This window comes from Rhinopithecus roxellana, chromosome 12 (genome assembly GCF_007565055.1).
Source record: "Rhinopithecus roxellana isolate Shanxi Qingling chromosome 12, ASM756505v1, whole genome shotgun sequence".
In the NCBI taxonomy this organism is placed as follows: domain Eukaryota; kingdom Metazoa; phylum Chordata; class Mammalia; order Primates; family Cercopithecidae; genus Rhinopithecus; species Rhinopithecus roxellana.
In genome coordinates, this window is record NC_044560.1 from 51,604,008 (window position 1) to 51,622,501 (window position 18,494).

Below are 18,494 nucleotides of genomic sequence, written 5' to 3' on the forward strand. Positions count from 1 at the left end.
TCTGTTCTGGAGCTTTGCTCTGCAGCATGATCAACATGGGTAATGTAGTATTTAACTTTATATTTTTAAATCTCTGAGTAGAGCTCTTTACTAGAAATTAATTTGCCAGGTTGTTGGGGTTTGTTTGCTTTCAGCCGCTGAGTTATTTCTTCTGTGTCTGAGTTCTTTCTTGCCTGTGCCTGGAGTTCTAGGAAAATGTTTTCTAGAATACTAGAAAACATTGAGTTTGGTAAGTTATGTTACCTGAGTTTTGGTAAATTATGTTGTATACAAAGGGCTCCCTCTAAAGTGTGGGCAGAAGTCTTATCATGCTTTAATTCTTTTAAAAGACACTTTTATGCTTTTTGAAATGTTTTAAAACAAACTTATTCTAGGAGCAGAAATCTTATAAAAGTGAATGAAGCTAGAAATTGCCTAATAATACAAATCATACGGAAGTATTCTCTCTGACAGATGTTATGAACGATGGGCTCAGCGGACCACAGTGGTGTCAGAAGTGGACTAAAGATCAGGTGACCTAGCTAATTGATCTGTGCAACTTACTCATTGTGTAACTTCAGGGAAAGCATTCGATCTTTCTAAGATACCGTTCTTCAATGTAAAGTGAAGACTCTAGGTCAGGGGTATCCAATCTTTTGGCTTCCCTGAGCCACGTTGGAAAAGGAAGAATATCCTTGGGCCACACATAAAATACACTAATGATAGCTGATGGGCTAAAAAATATCACAAAAAATTTCATAATATTTTAAGAACGTTTATGAATTTGTGTTGGTTCGCATTCAAAGCCATCCTGGGCTACATGTGGCTGGCAGGGTGCTGGTTGGACAAGCTTGCTCTAGGCTATGGTTCTAGCTGATATGCGAGTTTCTTTTCATCTTGAAAACCCTAGACTAGAAGCCTAAAGACTTTGATCTTAGCTTGGTTGCCGCCATTTCCTAGTACTGGAGCTGTAGTTAAGTCAGTTTCCTTCCTGGAGCCTCAGTTGCTCAGTCTTTAAAATGAGCACTGAGATTCCTATTTTGTGTTTTTCTGAGGGTATTGAGAGAATTTCATTTGGACACACAGATGGAAAAGTACTTTTTAGCCATACAGTCTTATTATTATTAGAAGCCATTTCTTATTTTACTGTGATTTTGTGGCCATATGCCAACAGAATGATTGGATAAAAAGTCAGAAGATGAAAAGTCAGTGCATATAGTACTGACAATTTTTAAATTGTGCTTTTAAAACATATTGAGTTTTTGTTTCCTTTTTGATTTTTTTTTTTTAAATCCCCACTTTACATCTTAAGTTCTTTACTTGAGCTTTGGGAAAGTGTTCACAGCTTTTATAAAATTTTTCAAAGAAGTATTTGATATACCAATTTTTTTCAACCCTGTGATTTTCTGTGGGTGTTTCCCCCTGGAATTCCTGAGAGGAGGAGATCTTTTCATGCTTCTTCTGATCATATATCCATTCCTCCTTGCGTGGACATTAACTGGTAATACCCAGAGAATCACAGATGTCAAGAGAATGACTGCAGGACTTGCTTGCTGCTCTCTGGAAGCTGAAAGCTAATGGGCACCTAATCAAGGCTGGCTCATTTTTTAGGGATAACCCAATTACAAATCTGGATTTTCTGGCATACTAGTTTGGTTCTTGGAAGCAATTTAGTATTGTTTTATCTTGATTTTGGTCTTTTTATCTCTAAAGAGCACTTCTAATTTAGACTGTAAATTTTAACGAGCAAAGGTTGAAGTTCCCTCCGGAGAGGGAAAAAGCATTATTATTCAGGTTAGTGACCCCACAGCTCTCATCAGGTGGCTGGGCAAAGGTGCAGAGATTGAACAGATTGGACAGGAGGTGTAGTCTAGATTCAGGAGATGGGGAGGAAGCCTGGTCTGGGAGGTGTGGTCTAGCTTCCATAGCTAGAGAAAGAAGGTGGTGTAGGAAGTGTGGTCTAGATTGAATTGACAGGGAAGACAGTGTGGTCTAGATTCAACATACAGGAAAGGAGGTGTTGCCTAGATTCAACAGATAGTAAAGGGGGTGTAGTCTATATTCAACAGACAGGGAAGGGGAGGTGGTCTGGATTCAACAGACAGGGAAAGAGGGTGTAGCCTAGATTCAGCAGACAGGAAAGGAGGTGTGGTCTAGATTCGACAGACAGGAAAGGGAGCGTGGCCTAGATTCAACAGAAAGGGAAAGAGGGTGTGGCCTAGATTCAGCAGATGGAGAAGGAGGTGTGGTCTGGGATGTGTGGTCTAGATTCGACAGATGGGGAAGGAGGTGTGGTCTCACCAGCTGGGGAAGAGTGGGGAAGACTGTAGGCAACTCTCCTACTAGCAACAGGTCCTGCTTTCACTATCATTCAGGATGGCAGTACCTTTAATAGGGCTGATCATCTAATTAAGATAGCATAATATAGAGCCAGAATTCAGATGGTATTTACAAGGTACAGAAAAGATCTTGGACTCAAAAGGCATGGAGTCCACTCCTATTTAACTGGAAACTGTGGCTTATGTCATCCCCAACCACGGTAAAATGAGGACAGCACCATGAAGATGAAATGAAAGCACAAAAGAGAAGGTATTTGGCAAACCGTGACAGTCATTGTTAGAAAGGAAATGTCAAATGAGTGCACAGACAAAGGGGGACCCGAGGGGGTCCTCCTAAAAAACTGGAAGGTCATTTCCTTTCACTGTTGCTATGTTCTGACGAGGTTTGTTGTCTTCCTGTTAAATGGGAGGTGAGTGTGAGTGGAGAAAGTGAGTTGTTTGGGCCTCAGGCCTCAACCTCCACTTGAAGCCTACACAAGCTCACCTTTGCTACCCTGCAGAGAAGGCAAAAGGAGTTAATGATGAAATGTCAGAAAGGCATTTGGGGCCTTTTAGAAATTCTCACCAGGTAAGATTGCACTCACATAATATCAAATATACAGAGCTGCCATGGTCGTATCATTAATTATTTTATTGTTTTTATTATTAGTAATACTTCAAAGAGTCTAGTTTTAAAAATATTGTTGGATATGCCTAAGTAAATGACCATAATATTTCTTTTAAAGCTTCGCATAAGAGCAGGCTACCCAGAAGCCTTGTACTTGGCAAGCAGAAATGAACCTAAAGTGTTTTCCGAATTTACCAAGTGCTTGCCTGAACAGACAAGGAGCCTGGGGGGATTTTCTTGTGGGAGCGATGAGTTGTGAATCCCAATATAAGATGTGTGTAAAAAAAAAAAAAAAAGAAAGCCTGTTCTAAGAGAGAAAAGAAGTTTCTGAGTGTTTGGCAAAACAAGGTATTTTTAAACTGAGAAAAAAATAGCATTGTGGGGATTTCAAAAATTTTGTGATTTTATTTATCAGCTAATATATATATGGAGCTTTCTTGCATCTTATTAGCACAAAGGCAAAGGAAGATGCAAGAGAAATAGAAGGCCATCTATGCCTTCAGGTGGCCTTCAGGCTCATTGAGGGACAAGATACAGGTAGATAAGAAATGACTATGAAGGCAGTATGGTTTTATGGAAGCGTTGTGACATTTGGAATCAGATACACTTGGGTTCTAGATCTGGATTCACCATAGGAATGGGACCCGGGACTTGATACTTTATCACTTCTGTGCCTCTGTTTCCACCACTACAAAGTGGGAAGAATCATACTTACCTTCCCAGATGGTAAAGAAGTAACGGCATAGGGAATGTGTACACTGCTTAGCATAGAACATGAAGCCTAGTAGGTTCTCATGAACGTAATTGCTTCCTTTTCTTCATTTCTCCCTTCTGTTTTATGCTCTGTTATAGGAGACATAAAGGCATGCAGTTCCTTGGGAATTTTGAAGAATATAGGCTGTGATAGGAAATTCTTACTGGAGTGGGAGGGCTTTACCTGGGCCTTTGGCTGTCTTCTGCTTGCCCCTCTAGGGCTCTCTCTGCCCCATTCCCCTGCTCTGGGAAGCTGACCTGTGTGGACTGCGTCCATCCCGCTTTCCTCTGTGGGCCTTCTGACCCTTTAGCCACTCATGGGGATTAGCCAGTGCTGGGTCCTAGCAGGAGACTTAGGAGAGGAAAGGAGAGGTAAGTCTCTGTGTTTTTGATCTCCCTTTCAGCTTCTTTCTCCCTGCTGGCTGGCCTTGGGTTTGCTGCTTCCTAGACTGAAGGTCACTGCTCCTTTTAAGGAAATGTCTCTACAGGGTTCCCTCCTGGTCTGGTAGCCTTTCCCTCCTCTCATCCCTTCAGGCCTAGCAGAGGTAACAGTTCTGCTCTTCTCTCCCTCGGACACTGCACTGTCCTTTGGGGTTTCTCTTCAATCTAGCCCACTCATGTGTAAATAATCTCTTTATTAAGTCTTCAGAAACAATCAATGTGAGTGTGTCATCAGTTTCCCACTGGCACCTCCAAAGGTGAGCTGAGTTTGAATAGGTGAAGAAGTGTGGTATTGGATAACCAAGGTGTGCTCTGGGGTCTGTGATCAACCCGGTCCGCCTATAGCTTGTATTTCACTTAGGGATGCTGACCTGAGTTGTGAGTTTGGGGAGATACGCCGAACTAGAGCCTGAAGATCAGGCAAAGTGAACGTATCAGATTTCACATCATAAGAGAAATAATTTTTTGGTATTAATAATTGTTTCCTAACTCATTTTGAGAAGTATGGATTAAGTAATCAATAGTTATATGGTATAGCAAATAAATATCAGAAACACCTTTCTTTTCATTCCGAAGAAGTATATGCAAATGAAATAGAGGGAAGGGAAGGCAAACAATATGTAATGAACACCTTCTCTAGTACCAGGCAATTTGCATATATTACCTTATTTATTCTACTCAGCAACGCTTATGGGTAAGGTACCAATTTCCAAGCTTTCCAGAGGTAGAAAGGGAGGCTCAAAGACTTCAAGAGATTTGCTGAAGGTCACACATCTGGGACTTGGTGGAGCCACAGTTGGAACTCCCAGGGCAAGTCTGTGAGACGGTGATGCTCATGGCTTTTCTTTGCCAGACACCAGAAAACAGTGGTATACTTTGGATCTGTGTCCCTGCCAAAATCTCATGCTGAATTGTAATCTCCAGTATTGGAGGTGGGGCCTGGTGGGAGGTGACTGGATGCAGGATGGGGGGTGGATTTCTCATGAATTGTCGAGCCCCATCCCTCAATACTGTCTTCACAATAGTGAGTGAGTTCTCAGGATACTTGATTGTTTAAAAGTATGAGGCACCTCCCCAACCCTCTCTCCTGCTCCTGTTTTTTACCACATGAAGTGTCTGCTCCTGTTTTACCTTCCCTTCTGCTATGAGTAAAAGCTTTCTGAAGCCTCCCCAGAACCATGAGCCAAATAAAGCTCTTTTCTTATAAATTACGGAGCCTCAGGTATTTCTCTATAGCAATATGAGAATGGACTAAGGGTTCCGATGACAGGTATAGGAGCTTCAGGCTGTTTGTTGCAGGCCCCTACAATAAGGAGGACTATGGCATAGTAAGGCCATGAATAGCAGTAAGGCAGGGGGGAATTTTTCTGGAGTTAGGAATAGCCATAGAGCCTGGCCTCGTAAAGACTGGGTACGACTTTCTAACAGGAAGAATCCTGGGTATCTCTTGGGATTAGGTATCATGTTGTTCCCGCTGCACAGGATTTTGTTTGCTCCCTGCCATTGAGTGCCTTCCATTTCTACTTCTACTGAAAATGATCTCTCTCTTTCCCCTTTCTGATTATCTGTTTTTTCTTTACCTAGTGGCTTCTGCTAGTCCTCACTTCTGCTAACTCACAACTTCTGCAAAGTCTTGGCCTTGCTGCCTCCTGGCTTCTGCCTCTTCGTCTTTTCACTTCTGGTCTCTCTACCAGTGGATAGAGTCTGCATTAACAAATTCAAATTCTTGAAAGACAGAATATGCATATCTTTTTATATATCCAACTTGGATGTAGTTCTTTCTGCCAGGCTGAACTGTGACTGCTGGTCAGGCAGCAGATTGTCCTTGGGGAGGGATCTGTCCTGGGCCCAGCCAACTGGGACTCGACTGGGGTGAAAGGCAGAGCAGGGCAGTAACACATACAACTCCTTTGCCATGTGACAGACAACATGTTCACAGGCTCCAGAAGCTAGGGAGGAGGCATCTGTGGGCGTCACCATTCTGTCTACCACTGTCGGCCCTCCCACCCAAAGATCAGTGTTCATCCTTCATGCAGTATATATCCATCCCAGGATCTCTCTGGTCTCTTCTGTTCAAAACCTCAAATGTCATCTAAATCTCAGGAGTTCAAAAGCCCCAGTTTTCATTATCTCAGTCATCTACATCAGGTTCCAGTGATTAGGGCTTGGGCATCTTTGGGGAGGGGCATTTCTCTGCTTTCTACCAGCACCTACCACTGTGAGATAAACATTTTATGTGGATTACATCATTTAATACTATAGTCAGATGTGGCACATATTCAGAGTCATCGCATTTTGCAGTGAACACATTCAGGTTTGTGGAGTTAAATAACGTGCCCAACCCTACCCAAGTAGTGAGAGGGGTCACGCCAAGTTCTCTTAACCTTTATTCCTGTGTTTGCCAAATGTGACTGCATTTTAGAATCACCTGGGAAGCTTTTAAATCTCCTTTTGCCAAGCTGGGTGCAGTGTCATGCACCTGTAGTCCCAGCTACCTGGGACGCTGAGGTGGGAGGATCCCTCAAACCCAGGAGTTGAGGCTGCAATAAGCTATGATTGTACTGCTGTACTCTATCCCGCAACAGAGTGAGACTCTGTCTCTAAAACATAAAATTAAAGAAAAAAAAAATCCCAGTGCCCGTGTTGCACCTCAAACCAATTAAATAAGAATCCAGGGATGGGCAGCAGCTCCTCAGATGATTCCAGCTGTAGCTCCCATTCGGGAGCTGCCCACTGTGCTCTTCCTCGTAAGTAGCGGTGTGGTGTGTAAGGAGTGAGTGCAGGTAGGTGGTCAGGGAAGGCTTCCTGTGCAGGGGAGTTTGAATTTGTAGTGGTTTGCAGAGCGAAACAGTGGGGAGGCTTTTCCATGTTGCTGATTTGCTCATTACTTTCCAAGTGTGATTGGATTTTTACATTTTTGTGAGATGGTTCCAATAAATACATTCACAAATCAGGAAACAACAACAAAAAGATATCCTTTGTCAGGGCCTCCATTCTCATTTATGGCTTCAGGAAAACACGGTTATAGCTGTTGTTATCCTTTTTGTCAGGGAGATAATTGTGGAAATTCGGTTGCTTCCCGTCAAGCGCAGATCCTTTTGTGGAGAAAATTTGAGCCATCCATGTATCCATTTTACAGTAATTGAGATTTAGCAAGCTAAAGGAAGATGATAGCCCTTTTTGTCAAAAGGAAGGTGGTAAAAATATGTTTGAGGGGAGCGAGAAGAAAAATAGGTTATCAGTGATGAGAGAAAGCCTGCCACCTGTCTTTCTCTTCCCTCCAGAAGGAGAAGGTGGCATCTATTAGCAGGGACCTTGAGTGGGTCCAGCTGGTAAGACTCTTACAGGAGGAATCTGTCATTGGGACCCAGACAGTCACTGAGAGTTGGATGGTTCAAGATGAGTCCCTGCCCAGGGGCACTCGTGAAGCGGAGCAGCTTGGGGACATCTGTTGCACTAGCTAGGCTTGGTACTTAAGGTGTTGGTTCTGTTCTGTTTCTGATTGTCAACTTTGAAGATAATGAAATGCAGCTTGTGGAAGGGAGAGTAAATAATGGCAGTATATATTTTAGGTAAATCAGCAGGTGAAGCTGCCAAATGTGGCATTTGTTTATTTAAAATCCCCTTCACAGGGAGGCCGGTGTTAAATACTTGTCTTTTCTCCCTGCTAGACCCTAGGGAATAGCAATAGTTCACATTGCTCAAACACTCTGTGGAGGAAACAGGGATGAGCACAGAGCGTTCGGTCTCCAAGAGCAAATAAACACAGTATGCCTGCCTCCCCTCACCTGGCTGGTGTGGAGTCGGGTTAAAATGAGGAATGGTATCGTCGCTATAAAGGCCAATGAGGGAGATGCCCCTTTAGAATCCGTGTATTGGAGAGCAGGTGTGATGAGCACCTGAGGTCAGACCCTGCCCTGGGAGGCTGTAGCTGTGGTCAGCCTTGTTTAATCTCCTTCTGTACCTCCAGCATTTACAGGGTCTGCTTACACAGAGTCAGTGTTTGGGAAGTGTGTGTTGACCTGATTTGATTGACAGAACCTGTGATTTAATGACTATGTTCTGAAGGAGTTGGGTATGTTTGCTTTTTACCATTTTTTTTTTTTTTGAAGATTCATTTATCTAGGACCTCTTTGGAAAAGAAAATGGAAGCATGTGTGCTTTTAAATTTATTCCCTTCATGCTTGGCCCTCGGTCCCTGGGTGATTCCTGGACAAGCACCATCTTGCAAGAACAGAAACTGTATCAGTTGCTCCCCTGTTATCCCACTGTGGTGGCCCCTGTCACCTGTGAGTAGTCAATGAATCAATGAGTAATTTTTGAGGTCTTCACCAGTGTATGAATCTTGGAATATGGTACATACATGTGCTACTGTTAATCTGCATATTAAATGAATAAACTTTTATTTATTTTTGTAGCTAAAAATAATCTTACGCATTGTAGAGTTTGATTTTCCCACCCCAGTGGATTTTCTTGGGGCCTCCTTGGGCTGTACACCACTGGGTTTACAGCACCCCTTTCAAGCACCTCACTAGCAGGATCTGAATTCAGGCCCACTGCAGTCTGGCCTCTGTCTCTTTCTGCAGACTTGCCTCTTGTTGCTACCCAGCCATGATGAACTGTTTGAGTTCCCAGGATTGATTATGTCTTCTCTGTGTTTCATGCTAACATCTACAGTTTTTTTTCTTAAGGTGACTAACATTTACTAGTCTTCCTGAACTCAGTTCAAGGATCTCCTCTTCTTGGAAGTCTTCCGTCTGCGTCCCCACTGCTAACTCTGCCTCACTCCACCCTGTAGCATCTCCAGGTTGAGGCAGTGCCTATTCTCTGCATCCCTGAGAATCCTATGATTTCTCTCATATAAACTGTTACCATGCCATGCAATCACTGTCTCTTTTTCCCTCCCTAACAATTTGAGCTCCTTGCAGTTGAAATTATATCATCTTTATTTCTTTCTGAGCATCTAGAATAGTGGTCTATCAAAGAATAGGTGTTTAATAACTTCTTGCTCAATGAATCAGTGAATTTGTTTCCTTATTTAAATATTTGTTGCCAGCCAATACAACATGGCAGGCCCTGTGCAGGGGGCTGGTGTGGACGCTAAGGTGTATAGGGCACTTTCCCACTCAGGGTTGGGACAGTTTAAGGCCTGCTGGGCAGACAGAGCCACATCTGTATGACAGGGTAGAGAAAAAGAGGATGAGGAGAGAAGGGGAGGTGGGAGAAGAGAATGAGCTGAATGCAAGGCAGGCAGCTGTGACATTTTATATAGCTTTGTGCATTTTGGTCTCCTGTAAGCCCAGTGAGATGAAAAGGTATTCCCATTTTATAGAGGAAGAAATTGAGGCTGAGGCTGGTTACAGAGCTTAAAGGTCTAAATTGACCCAGGCAGTCAATGGCGGAGTCAGGCAGGCTTCCAGCCCAGCCCCTTGGACAGCTTGCTGCTTTAGATTCTGCCAACTGCTGGTCGATATGTTTTTGTAAAATTAGAGGTGAGAATTTTAGAAGGTTGGATATAACTGGGGTCCCAATTGAAAACACTAACGAAATTATTTTAGGTTTATACACTTGTTTTTTTTCTGATACCCTAAGAGTTTATGTAATGAATTTTCATGGTACTATAAATAGTTAACGAAACCGTGTGATCCATTAGTTAAATGAAATGTTGCTAAGTATGCCATGTTGCTGTCAAATAAATTCCTTTAATATTGCTAAAACCCGGTTCTGGCTTTTGTTAGCTTTGAGTTTGATTACAGAAACACACTGTCTTCCCTCCCTCTTTGCCTTGCCAAAGATTGACTGATGTCTGAATAACAAGAGTGCTGCCTTCTGGAACATAGCATTTTATTTTTCCAAAAATACTTTCACATAAACCTATGAGATTATTCTATTATTATTCTATTTTACAGATGAGTAAACTGATAAAAAAGATTAGTTTGTTTAATTCTAGATTATACCCTAGAAAGGCTAGACCATCAGATACTGTGTCGCAAGATCCCCCTTATTTACCTTTCAATTTAGTTAATAAAAAGAAAATATGCCTTGTTCATAAACAACTTAAATGGATTTTGGCCGCATTGTTTGGACCCTATTTAAAATTGTTACTACTTGTATTATGCTGTCAGTGTTAGTTTTATGATCTCAGCATACAGTAAGAGATGTGGCACATTCTCTTTTAGAATTTTATAGAGACATTGCTTATGTTAACATTTGTGATACCACAGTGTCGATTTCATGAAAACTGATAGATAGTTTTCTTTCTCCACTTCTGGTCCAAAGGGAAATAAAAGTTCTATAGGTTTTGTGAAATTGTAACTGATCTTTTCTCTCTTTGCTTTGGCTTCTAGGAATCTCATAGTCAAACATATAGCCTGTCTTCTACAGCCGTATCAATGTTTTTGATGTCTTATTCTTGCTTCTGCCTTCATCTTCATTTCTAATTTTTTGTGTCCCTTTGCTCCTACTTTCTTATTTGGTTTATCCTATTATAGAAAATGGATTTTATAAGGCTTTCTATAAATTGCCTAAAATTTTATTTTTTTTCAAAATGTGGGGTAAATATAACTAACAATGCCACATCACGAAGATGAGCTGTTAGACTAAGATAGTCTCCCATATTTGTGATTTGTTTTCTCCTCTTTCTTGTTACAGTCATGGCAAGAGAGCTTTGACTGGATCCATCCTAAGGCTGTAAATCTATCAGTTTTGTGGGCTTCAAAGTTTTAAAGCTAGGAATACGTCCTATCAATGTATTATTTATCTTGAAAGATTTGGTAAAGAAGATGATGATTGTACATCTGCTGCAATGATGGTGGTCCTTTATTAGTAGAAAGATACAGCATCTCTCAATATTCTGCCAAAAATTTCTGTAACACTTGTACCTTTCACACCCACAGCAGCTTTATAGAACTGCTGCCATTGGGTTCTTGCAAAGCCTTACATTTAACTGTTGTCTTGACCCTGCAAAAATCAAATATGCAGCGTGGGGGAATTTTAGGCCTTTTCCAAATTGACAGGGTTAGATCAGATAGCCTTTGACATTAAAAAAAAAAAAAAAAAAAAAAAAAAAAAGGATTGACAGGTTAATGACATAGTCCCAGGGATGGAGAGGGAGATACATAATCTACAAAAGGCCTACTTAGGCTGAATAATTAAAGGAACCTGCAGTGATTCAGGGGGCAGGAGGATGTAAAGTCTGAATGGGCATGGAATACAGTCTAGAGGGGGAGTTTAGAGCTCAGGAAGAAAGGACCCTGTTCCATGCAACTTTGGTCCGTAGACTTCTGCCAAGTTTGGCAGTCTGGGGAGTTACATGGGTGGAGGTGGAGTCAGAACTGGCAGCCATAAACGAATTTTAAACTCAGCTAGCCTTGGGCATTAGAAAGCATGCTATCTAGAGAGCTGGAATGGGTTTGAACTTAGGAGAAAAGTGAGGCCAGAATTGACTTAACTACATACTTCTTTGTGTTAGAGTTTGCGCTAGGCTTTTTTTTTCCTTTTTCTTAATTTGGAAATAATCTCAGAATTACAGAAAAAAGTATAGGCATAAGAATATGCAAAAACACCCTATGCCCTTCACTTAGTGTCACCCATTGCTGATATTTTATCTTACGTAATTTATCATTTGTATGTTTTCTCACTGTGCATGTATGTATATGCATAAATATATTCACACATATATGCATACACATACACGTATACACGTATATGAATTTTTTTCTGAATCATCTGAATATAAGGTGCACGTATCTTGGCCCTTTACTCCTGAATAATTAGTGTGTTTCCTAAAAACAGCTATATTACTTTATATATTCACAGGAAAGTTTTCAAGTTAAATAGATTTACCATTAATGCAATATGTTTACCTAACTTACTATTCATATTCAAGTTTATCAATTGGCTCAATAATTTTGGGGGGCTAACATTTCTTTTCTCTCCAGTACAATATCCTGTATAGATACAATATTTAATTGTTATTTCTGCTTAATTTCTTTTAATCTAAAATATTTCTACAGCTTCTTTTTGTCTTTTATTACATTTTCAATGAATACAGCTCTCCCCTTCCCATTTTTTAAATGCCTAATCTGATTAGATTCCTGGCCAGAATACTACACAGTACTGCATAGTGATGTTGTGTTCTGCTCAGGGTATCACATGCTGTCCATCTGCCCCTGTTTGTTGATGTTAATTTTGTTAACAAGGTTTTGTCCAATTTCTCCACTATGTAATTACACAGTTTCCCTTAGAACTGATACACAATAAGTGGGAAGACAGTTTAAGACCTGCAAATATTCTGCTTCTTATCAAACATTTTTCCCTGGACTTAGCATCTGTTGATGATTCTTGCCTGACCAGTCTTTACTCTGATGGCTCTGATGGCTGCAAAATGTTGATTTTATAACTCCAGCACTCGGTATTTACCAGTCAGCACCTGTTCTGCTATAAACAAGATAGCCTTCCATTCTTACCCCATTTGTTTGTCTGTCTGTCATCAGTATAGATTTGTGGATTCCTATTTTTTCAATGGTTTATTATTTATTACCATCCTTAATTATATCAGTGTTTAAATAATTCCTAATTAGGCTGGCAAGAACTCTTCATGATGCTTCTGTGTCTTTTATAAAATTCTCTCATCATTTTTTGTTTGTTTTGAGCACTTAATTTCTGGAATAACAAGATATTTCAGGCTCATTTTGTACCTGCCATGTGCCAGCTCTGAAATAATTCATTACCCCCAAGAAGCCTTGGTTTCTTTAGCTGGAAAATGATAATAGAATCCAAAATCTAAGTATTAGTTATCTCATTGTTGCTAGAGTATCTTTGCTCCTAGGCCCTCTTAATGGACAGAGATAGGAAGTAGTTGCATATCAACACATACATACATTCATACCTATACATTTATATACAGATGCATGCGTATTTTATAAATCCCGAGTTTACTTTGAAACCTACAATTTTCAATCTGTCACTTTAGCATTCTTTCCTGCTTTCCTTTCTATGTTTTAACATCTCTTGTCCCATAGGAGAAGCTTGGCTCCCAGCAATATCTGTGCATTTATTCCTTTGCTCCATTCTATAGAACATCGAAAATAGTTTCAGAATTGCTTTGCTCATAACACTACAGAAAACAAGCCTACTAAAAAGACTTCAGAATTTGTTTGCTGCTGCTCTTGCTTCAACTCTACCCAAGACTGGGTGTGTGCCATCCGATTCTGTGTTTATGTTATTTGATTGTTTTTTCTCCTCCACCTCTTTAGCAAGTGTGCTTACGATGTCCATTTAACGTACAATTGAATTGATTTGCTTCCATCTACTTTTAGTTTTACGCTCACCCTTACCTTCCCTATTAATTTATTTTTTTTCAGATATATAGAACATTAATATACTTCCAAATGTGGAAATTATGCAAAAAGCTGTATTCTGAGAAGTATCACCCTTTGCCATATCCCTTTTACCCTGACACCCAGTCACATCACCACTAAGTGATGAAAAACAACTTGCATGTTATCTGGTTTGCTTATCCTGTGTATCTTTTTGTGAAGATAAAGGTAGTATGCTATAGACTGAGCTAGGCTTTTTAATGCCCAAATCTCATTTATCTTCTAAATCTCACATACTTGGTGGTGGTGTTCCCATTTTACTGATGAGGAAACTGAGGCTTCTTGTCTGTACTGTTATAAACCTTTGGGCCTTGTTGATACATGTCCCGTTTTCTATGCTTTATGCCTTGGATGAAGCTAAGTAAGACATCAAATCACAAAACATGCCAATAGTGACATAGAGTTTTAATGCATGCCGTTACTGCTACACAAACTCAAAGTCTTGGTTTTGGGAAAACTACATTTTCATCTGTATTTTAGCACTATGTTTTTAAACTGGAATTTCCTGTGGCCTTAGTGTTATCACACGAGGCTCATCTCAGGCGTTTTGTTTTCTTTTTCTAATTTGGGTGAAATTCACATGACATAAAATTAACCATTTTAAAGTGGTATTTATTGTAGTCACAATGTTGTGCAACTTCACCTCCGTCTGGTTCCAGAATATTTTCATCACTCCCAAAGAAGACCCCATACCCATTAAGCAGTTCCTCAGCCTTATGCCCCTCCCATAGCCCCTGGCAACCACTGATCTGCATTCTGTCTCCAAGGATTTGTCTATTTTGAATATTTCATATAAGTGAAGTCATACAATATGCAACATATTTTGTCTAACTTACTTGGCTTGCTGTTTTCAGGGTTCATCCACACTGCAGTGTGTATCAGTACTACATTTCCTTTATACGTTGAGTAATAGTCTGTGGTACAAATATTTTGTTTTTCCATTCACCCACTGATAGAAATCTGGGAGGGCTTTGAGTGAAGTTGGAGAGACGAGTGTCTTGTAACTTGCCCTGTGCTGTACTATTTACTAGCTATGTGACTTTGGACAAGCCCCTAAGCTGGCTTGTGTCTCAGTTTCCTCATTTGTTTAATGTAGATAATTATCTTGGACTCTTCAAATAGTTGAATGAATTGCATCAAATAATGCCAGAAAAACTTATAGCATAGTACTTGGCAAATAGTGGGCCCTCAATAAGTAATAGCTGTTTTATTGTAGGATTATATGAGAAAAGGGGGAAAGAAAGAATGCAAATGTGTATTATAGTATGTGTTTAGTGTGTGTTTGTTCTGTTGTAGCTGCTGAAACCTTCATGCTTTGTTTAAAAAAAAAAGGCATATCTGTTTTCTCTGCTTTGTGGTTTGATGTTTTTGGCCCCCGCCCCATCGCTAAACATGAAATTTTACATTTTAGAAGCAGTTCACTAGACAGAATGTCTGTAGTGGAATGTTACATAATTCACATTTAGATTTGAAGAGCTCATTATAAAAAACCTGACACACTTCAGGAATATTAAATTACTGCAGATTGTGTGGAGCAAAGAAATATTATTGAAGCATTTCAAAATTCCAGGCAAGCCTGAGTTTAACTGATAGGGTTTCACAGCTTTTACTGGGGAAAATGATTTGAGTTGTCACATGGTTTCTGGCCCTGGAGGACTTTAATCTCCTTAATTACAAAGAAGCGAATTTCCTAAATAATTTGGAGTTACTTCACAGCATTTGCTCAACCTCTGCCTTTTGGAAAATTAAAGGAGATGCCAGGGTCCACACTGTGGTACATTCTCACAGTACTGTAGCTTCCTTATTTAAGTTTTTATTCAGAATGATGGTGGTTTCCTTTCATTATTGATGTAGGGATGTACTTCAGAAATTCACAAGTAATGCTTGTAACACTTGAACATAATCATATTTTGTTGAACAGCGTCTTTGAAGATAGAAATAGGGAGAGATGCTATATATTGTGATTTAGAAGGTTGAAGAAGAGAAAATGGCCCAAATTCAATCCAGTTTTATACACTGATTTTTAAAAATTCTTGAAAATGTGTAAAATCCATATATTTCAGCTACTTTCTGAATTTATAGATTAGGCATCTACTGTGTCCAAGATCAACATGATACCATTTCCTACAATTCATCCTCAAACAGCAAAATTAACTTGAATCAGTTTCTTCCTTTGTAAAGGGGAGGTAATACAGACTTTCGGTCACATACCAGCCATGTGGCCTTGAGCAAGTGGCACAGGAATTTATGTGCCTAATATTTATTAAATGCTTACCAGGAGGCATGCCAGACACTCTTCCAATCACATTACGTGTGTGATCATACTTGATTGCCACAACAGCTCCCCCAGTGGGCACTATTATCCCCAGTGGACAGATGAAGAAACTGAGACAAAGACCAGGTTGAGTAACTTCCTCAAATCATGTGGCTTGTAAGTGGCTGAAACTGAAGTTGTCCAAAAATCAAATCATAAAATAAGTTGGGAGAGAGTCTGTTTTGCTACAGAGATCAAAACATCTTTCTGCCTGTGATGTCTCTTCGAACTGAACCTTGAGGAGTCAATAGAATGTCAAGGCAGACTTGAGACAAGAGATTCCATAGAAAGATAGCAGCACAAGGAAAAACTGGGAAGATGAGGAAGTGCATCACCTCCCTGCTAGACTTGTGCCTCCTTTTATTTGTTTGGTTGTTGATTTCACTCCTCCTTGCTTTTATACATGCTGATCTTTCTGCCTGAAACAGCCATTCATTCATTCATTCATTCATTCATTCATTCTACGTATAATTATTGAGAAGCTGTTGGTCCTTTCCCTTATTGTCCTTTTGACAGAAACATTGCTCTTCAACATCTCACAGAGTGGGGCTTATCCTCTTTGAAGCTTTACTGACCCTTCCAAGCAAAGATGAATACTTGCGTCTTTCTGCCCCGTATGCCTTGTATTTATATGCCTGTTTTAGTTTTGGTCACATATGTGTGTTGCCGTCCCTTGTATGACTGATACCCCTGTTAGATTGAGCTTCTTTGAGGATAGGAACCAGCCTTTGATTATGCACTCTTGGCCAGCATGGTTACTTGGTAAGTATCTGTTAACATGAATGAGCTAGCATTTGTACCTGGCCCATAGTAGATTCTTAGTAAATACTTGCTGCAATGAAATGGTAAATATTATTAATAAATTTGATTATGTTTACACATGACCAAATTTTGTGACTCTGTCATCTTCCATTGAACGTTGTCTTAGAGACGAGGGGCTGGAAAGGGTGTGGGGACTGGTGGCAAGGTATAGATAGATGGTATAAAAGTGGCAGGATAAATTCTCATTTTCTGTGTACGGTTTCATGGACCCTGTTTTACAAAGATAACTTTCTTTTTTTCTTAGTTGTAGCCTTAGATTCACTAGATCAAGTACTTTCATTTGGGCCATTTCATTTTTAAAAAAATAGTTAGCTTGTATATAAATAAAACAAAACAGATATCTTTGGATTAAGGTGGGAATTTCCTCATATTCAAGCTTTACTATAATTTTACGTGGCTTTTATATTAGACTTTCTGGTTAGGATTAACTAGATTGTCATGATTAACAGGTTTGGGTCATTATTCTTTTTGAACTGAAACTGGCATTCGAAGTCAGGTGTTTTCTATTAAACCATTCTAGATCTGTGGGATGAACTAAGAATTGGCTGCACAATTCGAAGATCCATTTCTAATAGCTTTTTCTTAATACTTTTCAAAAGTGGAAATTGGTGAAATGTTTACTTTTTAATAGACCTCTCATATAACTATCAGATAGTCACAGGAAAAGGCTATTATCAAAGAGAATACTGTATATTCGTTTAATTTAAATGAGACCAAGTGAGATCCTATATGTGAAGCAGTAGCTAAGGGCATAGTATATAGTAACTATTACCTGTAAGTGAAGTGGCTGTATTATTATCATTATTCTCTTTCTAGCACAGTGTTTGAGTTTAATAGCACCTGGTATTATTCAATGCATATTTATTAGAGAATGAATGAATGAAATCTGTGTCTGCCTGTTTCTTTTCTTTTTCTCTGCACATTAAATGCTTGTCGGCTCTTATAGCTGGAGGAAAAGCTGACATAAAATTGGCTTGCTGGAAAGTTTCTCGGCCCCATTTCTCACCTTACCCTTGGAGCCCAGTTGTATGTCAACTCCATGTCCCCTCTGATGCCTGCCAGTGAGGGACAGACCACAGGTCACTTCCATATGATCTGCTTTTGCTGCCAAGGCGCTGATCAAGCTTGGCTGATAGACGAGTGCTCTCTTGTTGGAAATATCTCCATGGGGCTGGTCATACCTTTGCTCTATGTTCTGGTTGGAATCTGATGCTTGAAAATAAGAAACACAGAAAACAGAGTTGGGTTTTGTCCCTCTTATAAATCTAGACTTTTAAAGATCTATTTTGAGTTACCTAGTTTGAGAAGCAGTTTTGCCGCTATAAGCCTCTCATTCCCTTTGCTGTATAAACCCTATCAATGCCTTCATGAAACCATGGGAGCAGTTTTTGCATGAAGACCAAGATTTTTGTTTGTATATGTTTGCCAATTCACTTTTTAAAAATGTCTGTTTAACTTCGTAACAGTGATGATTCTGAATGTTCTCTTGCCTTGATTTGCAGCACTCAAAAAGAGTGAATGAAATGTGCAGCTCAGAGTGTCATTTCTGAAGGGAGGAGTCTTTCTCTTGGAGAAGAGTCCTCAATGAGCCTGGCCAAGGCCCGAGATCTGTGTGAAGTGGACTAAGGATTAAGTAGGATGTCAACTGAGACAGAACTTCAAGTAGCTGTGAAAACCAGCGCCAAGAAAGACTCCAGAAAGAAAGGTAGGGCTGAATTTGACCTTTTTTTTTAATGGCTACTCTTCTGCACAGAAATGAGTTTTTAAATCTCTGGAATGATAGAAAGAAGTACCTTTATGATTGCAAATATTTTTAAATAGTTATTTTGTGTATTTTGTATTCATAATATAATAATGTA

The 18,494-nt window shown here is 39.9% G+C and overlaps 1 protein-coding gene across 3 annotated transcripts in view; it reads left to right on the plus strand.

Moving 5' to 3' along the window:
* Positions 1-18,494, plus strand: part of DAB1 (DAB adaptor protein 1) — a 1,267,144-nt gene that overhangs the window by 950,430 nt on the left and 298,220 nt on the right. For all 3 annotated transcript variants that reach the window (XM_030913327.1, XM_010365734.2, XM_030913326.1), the window contains one exon: positions 18,138-18,340. In XM_030913327.1, the coding sequence (XP_030769187.1) occupies positions 18,274-18,340 (67 nt within the window). In that variant the 5' untranslated portion in view covers positions 18,138-18,273. The remainder of the gene's footprint in view (positions 1-18,137; positions 18,341-18,494) is intronic.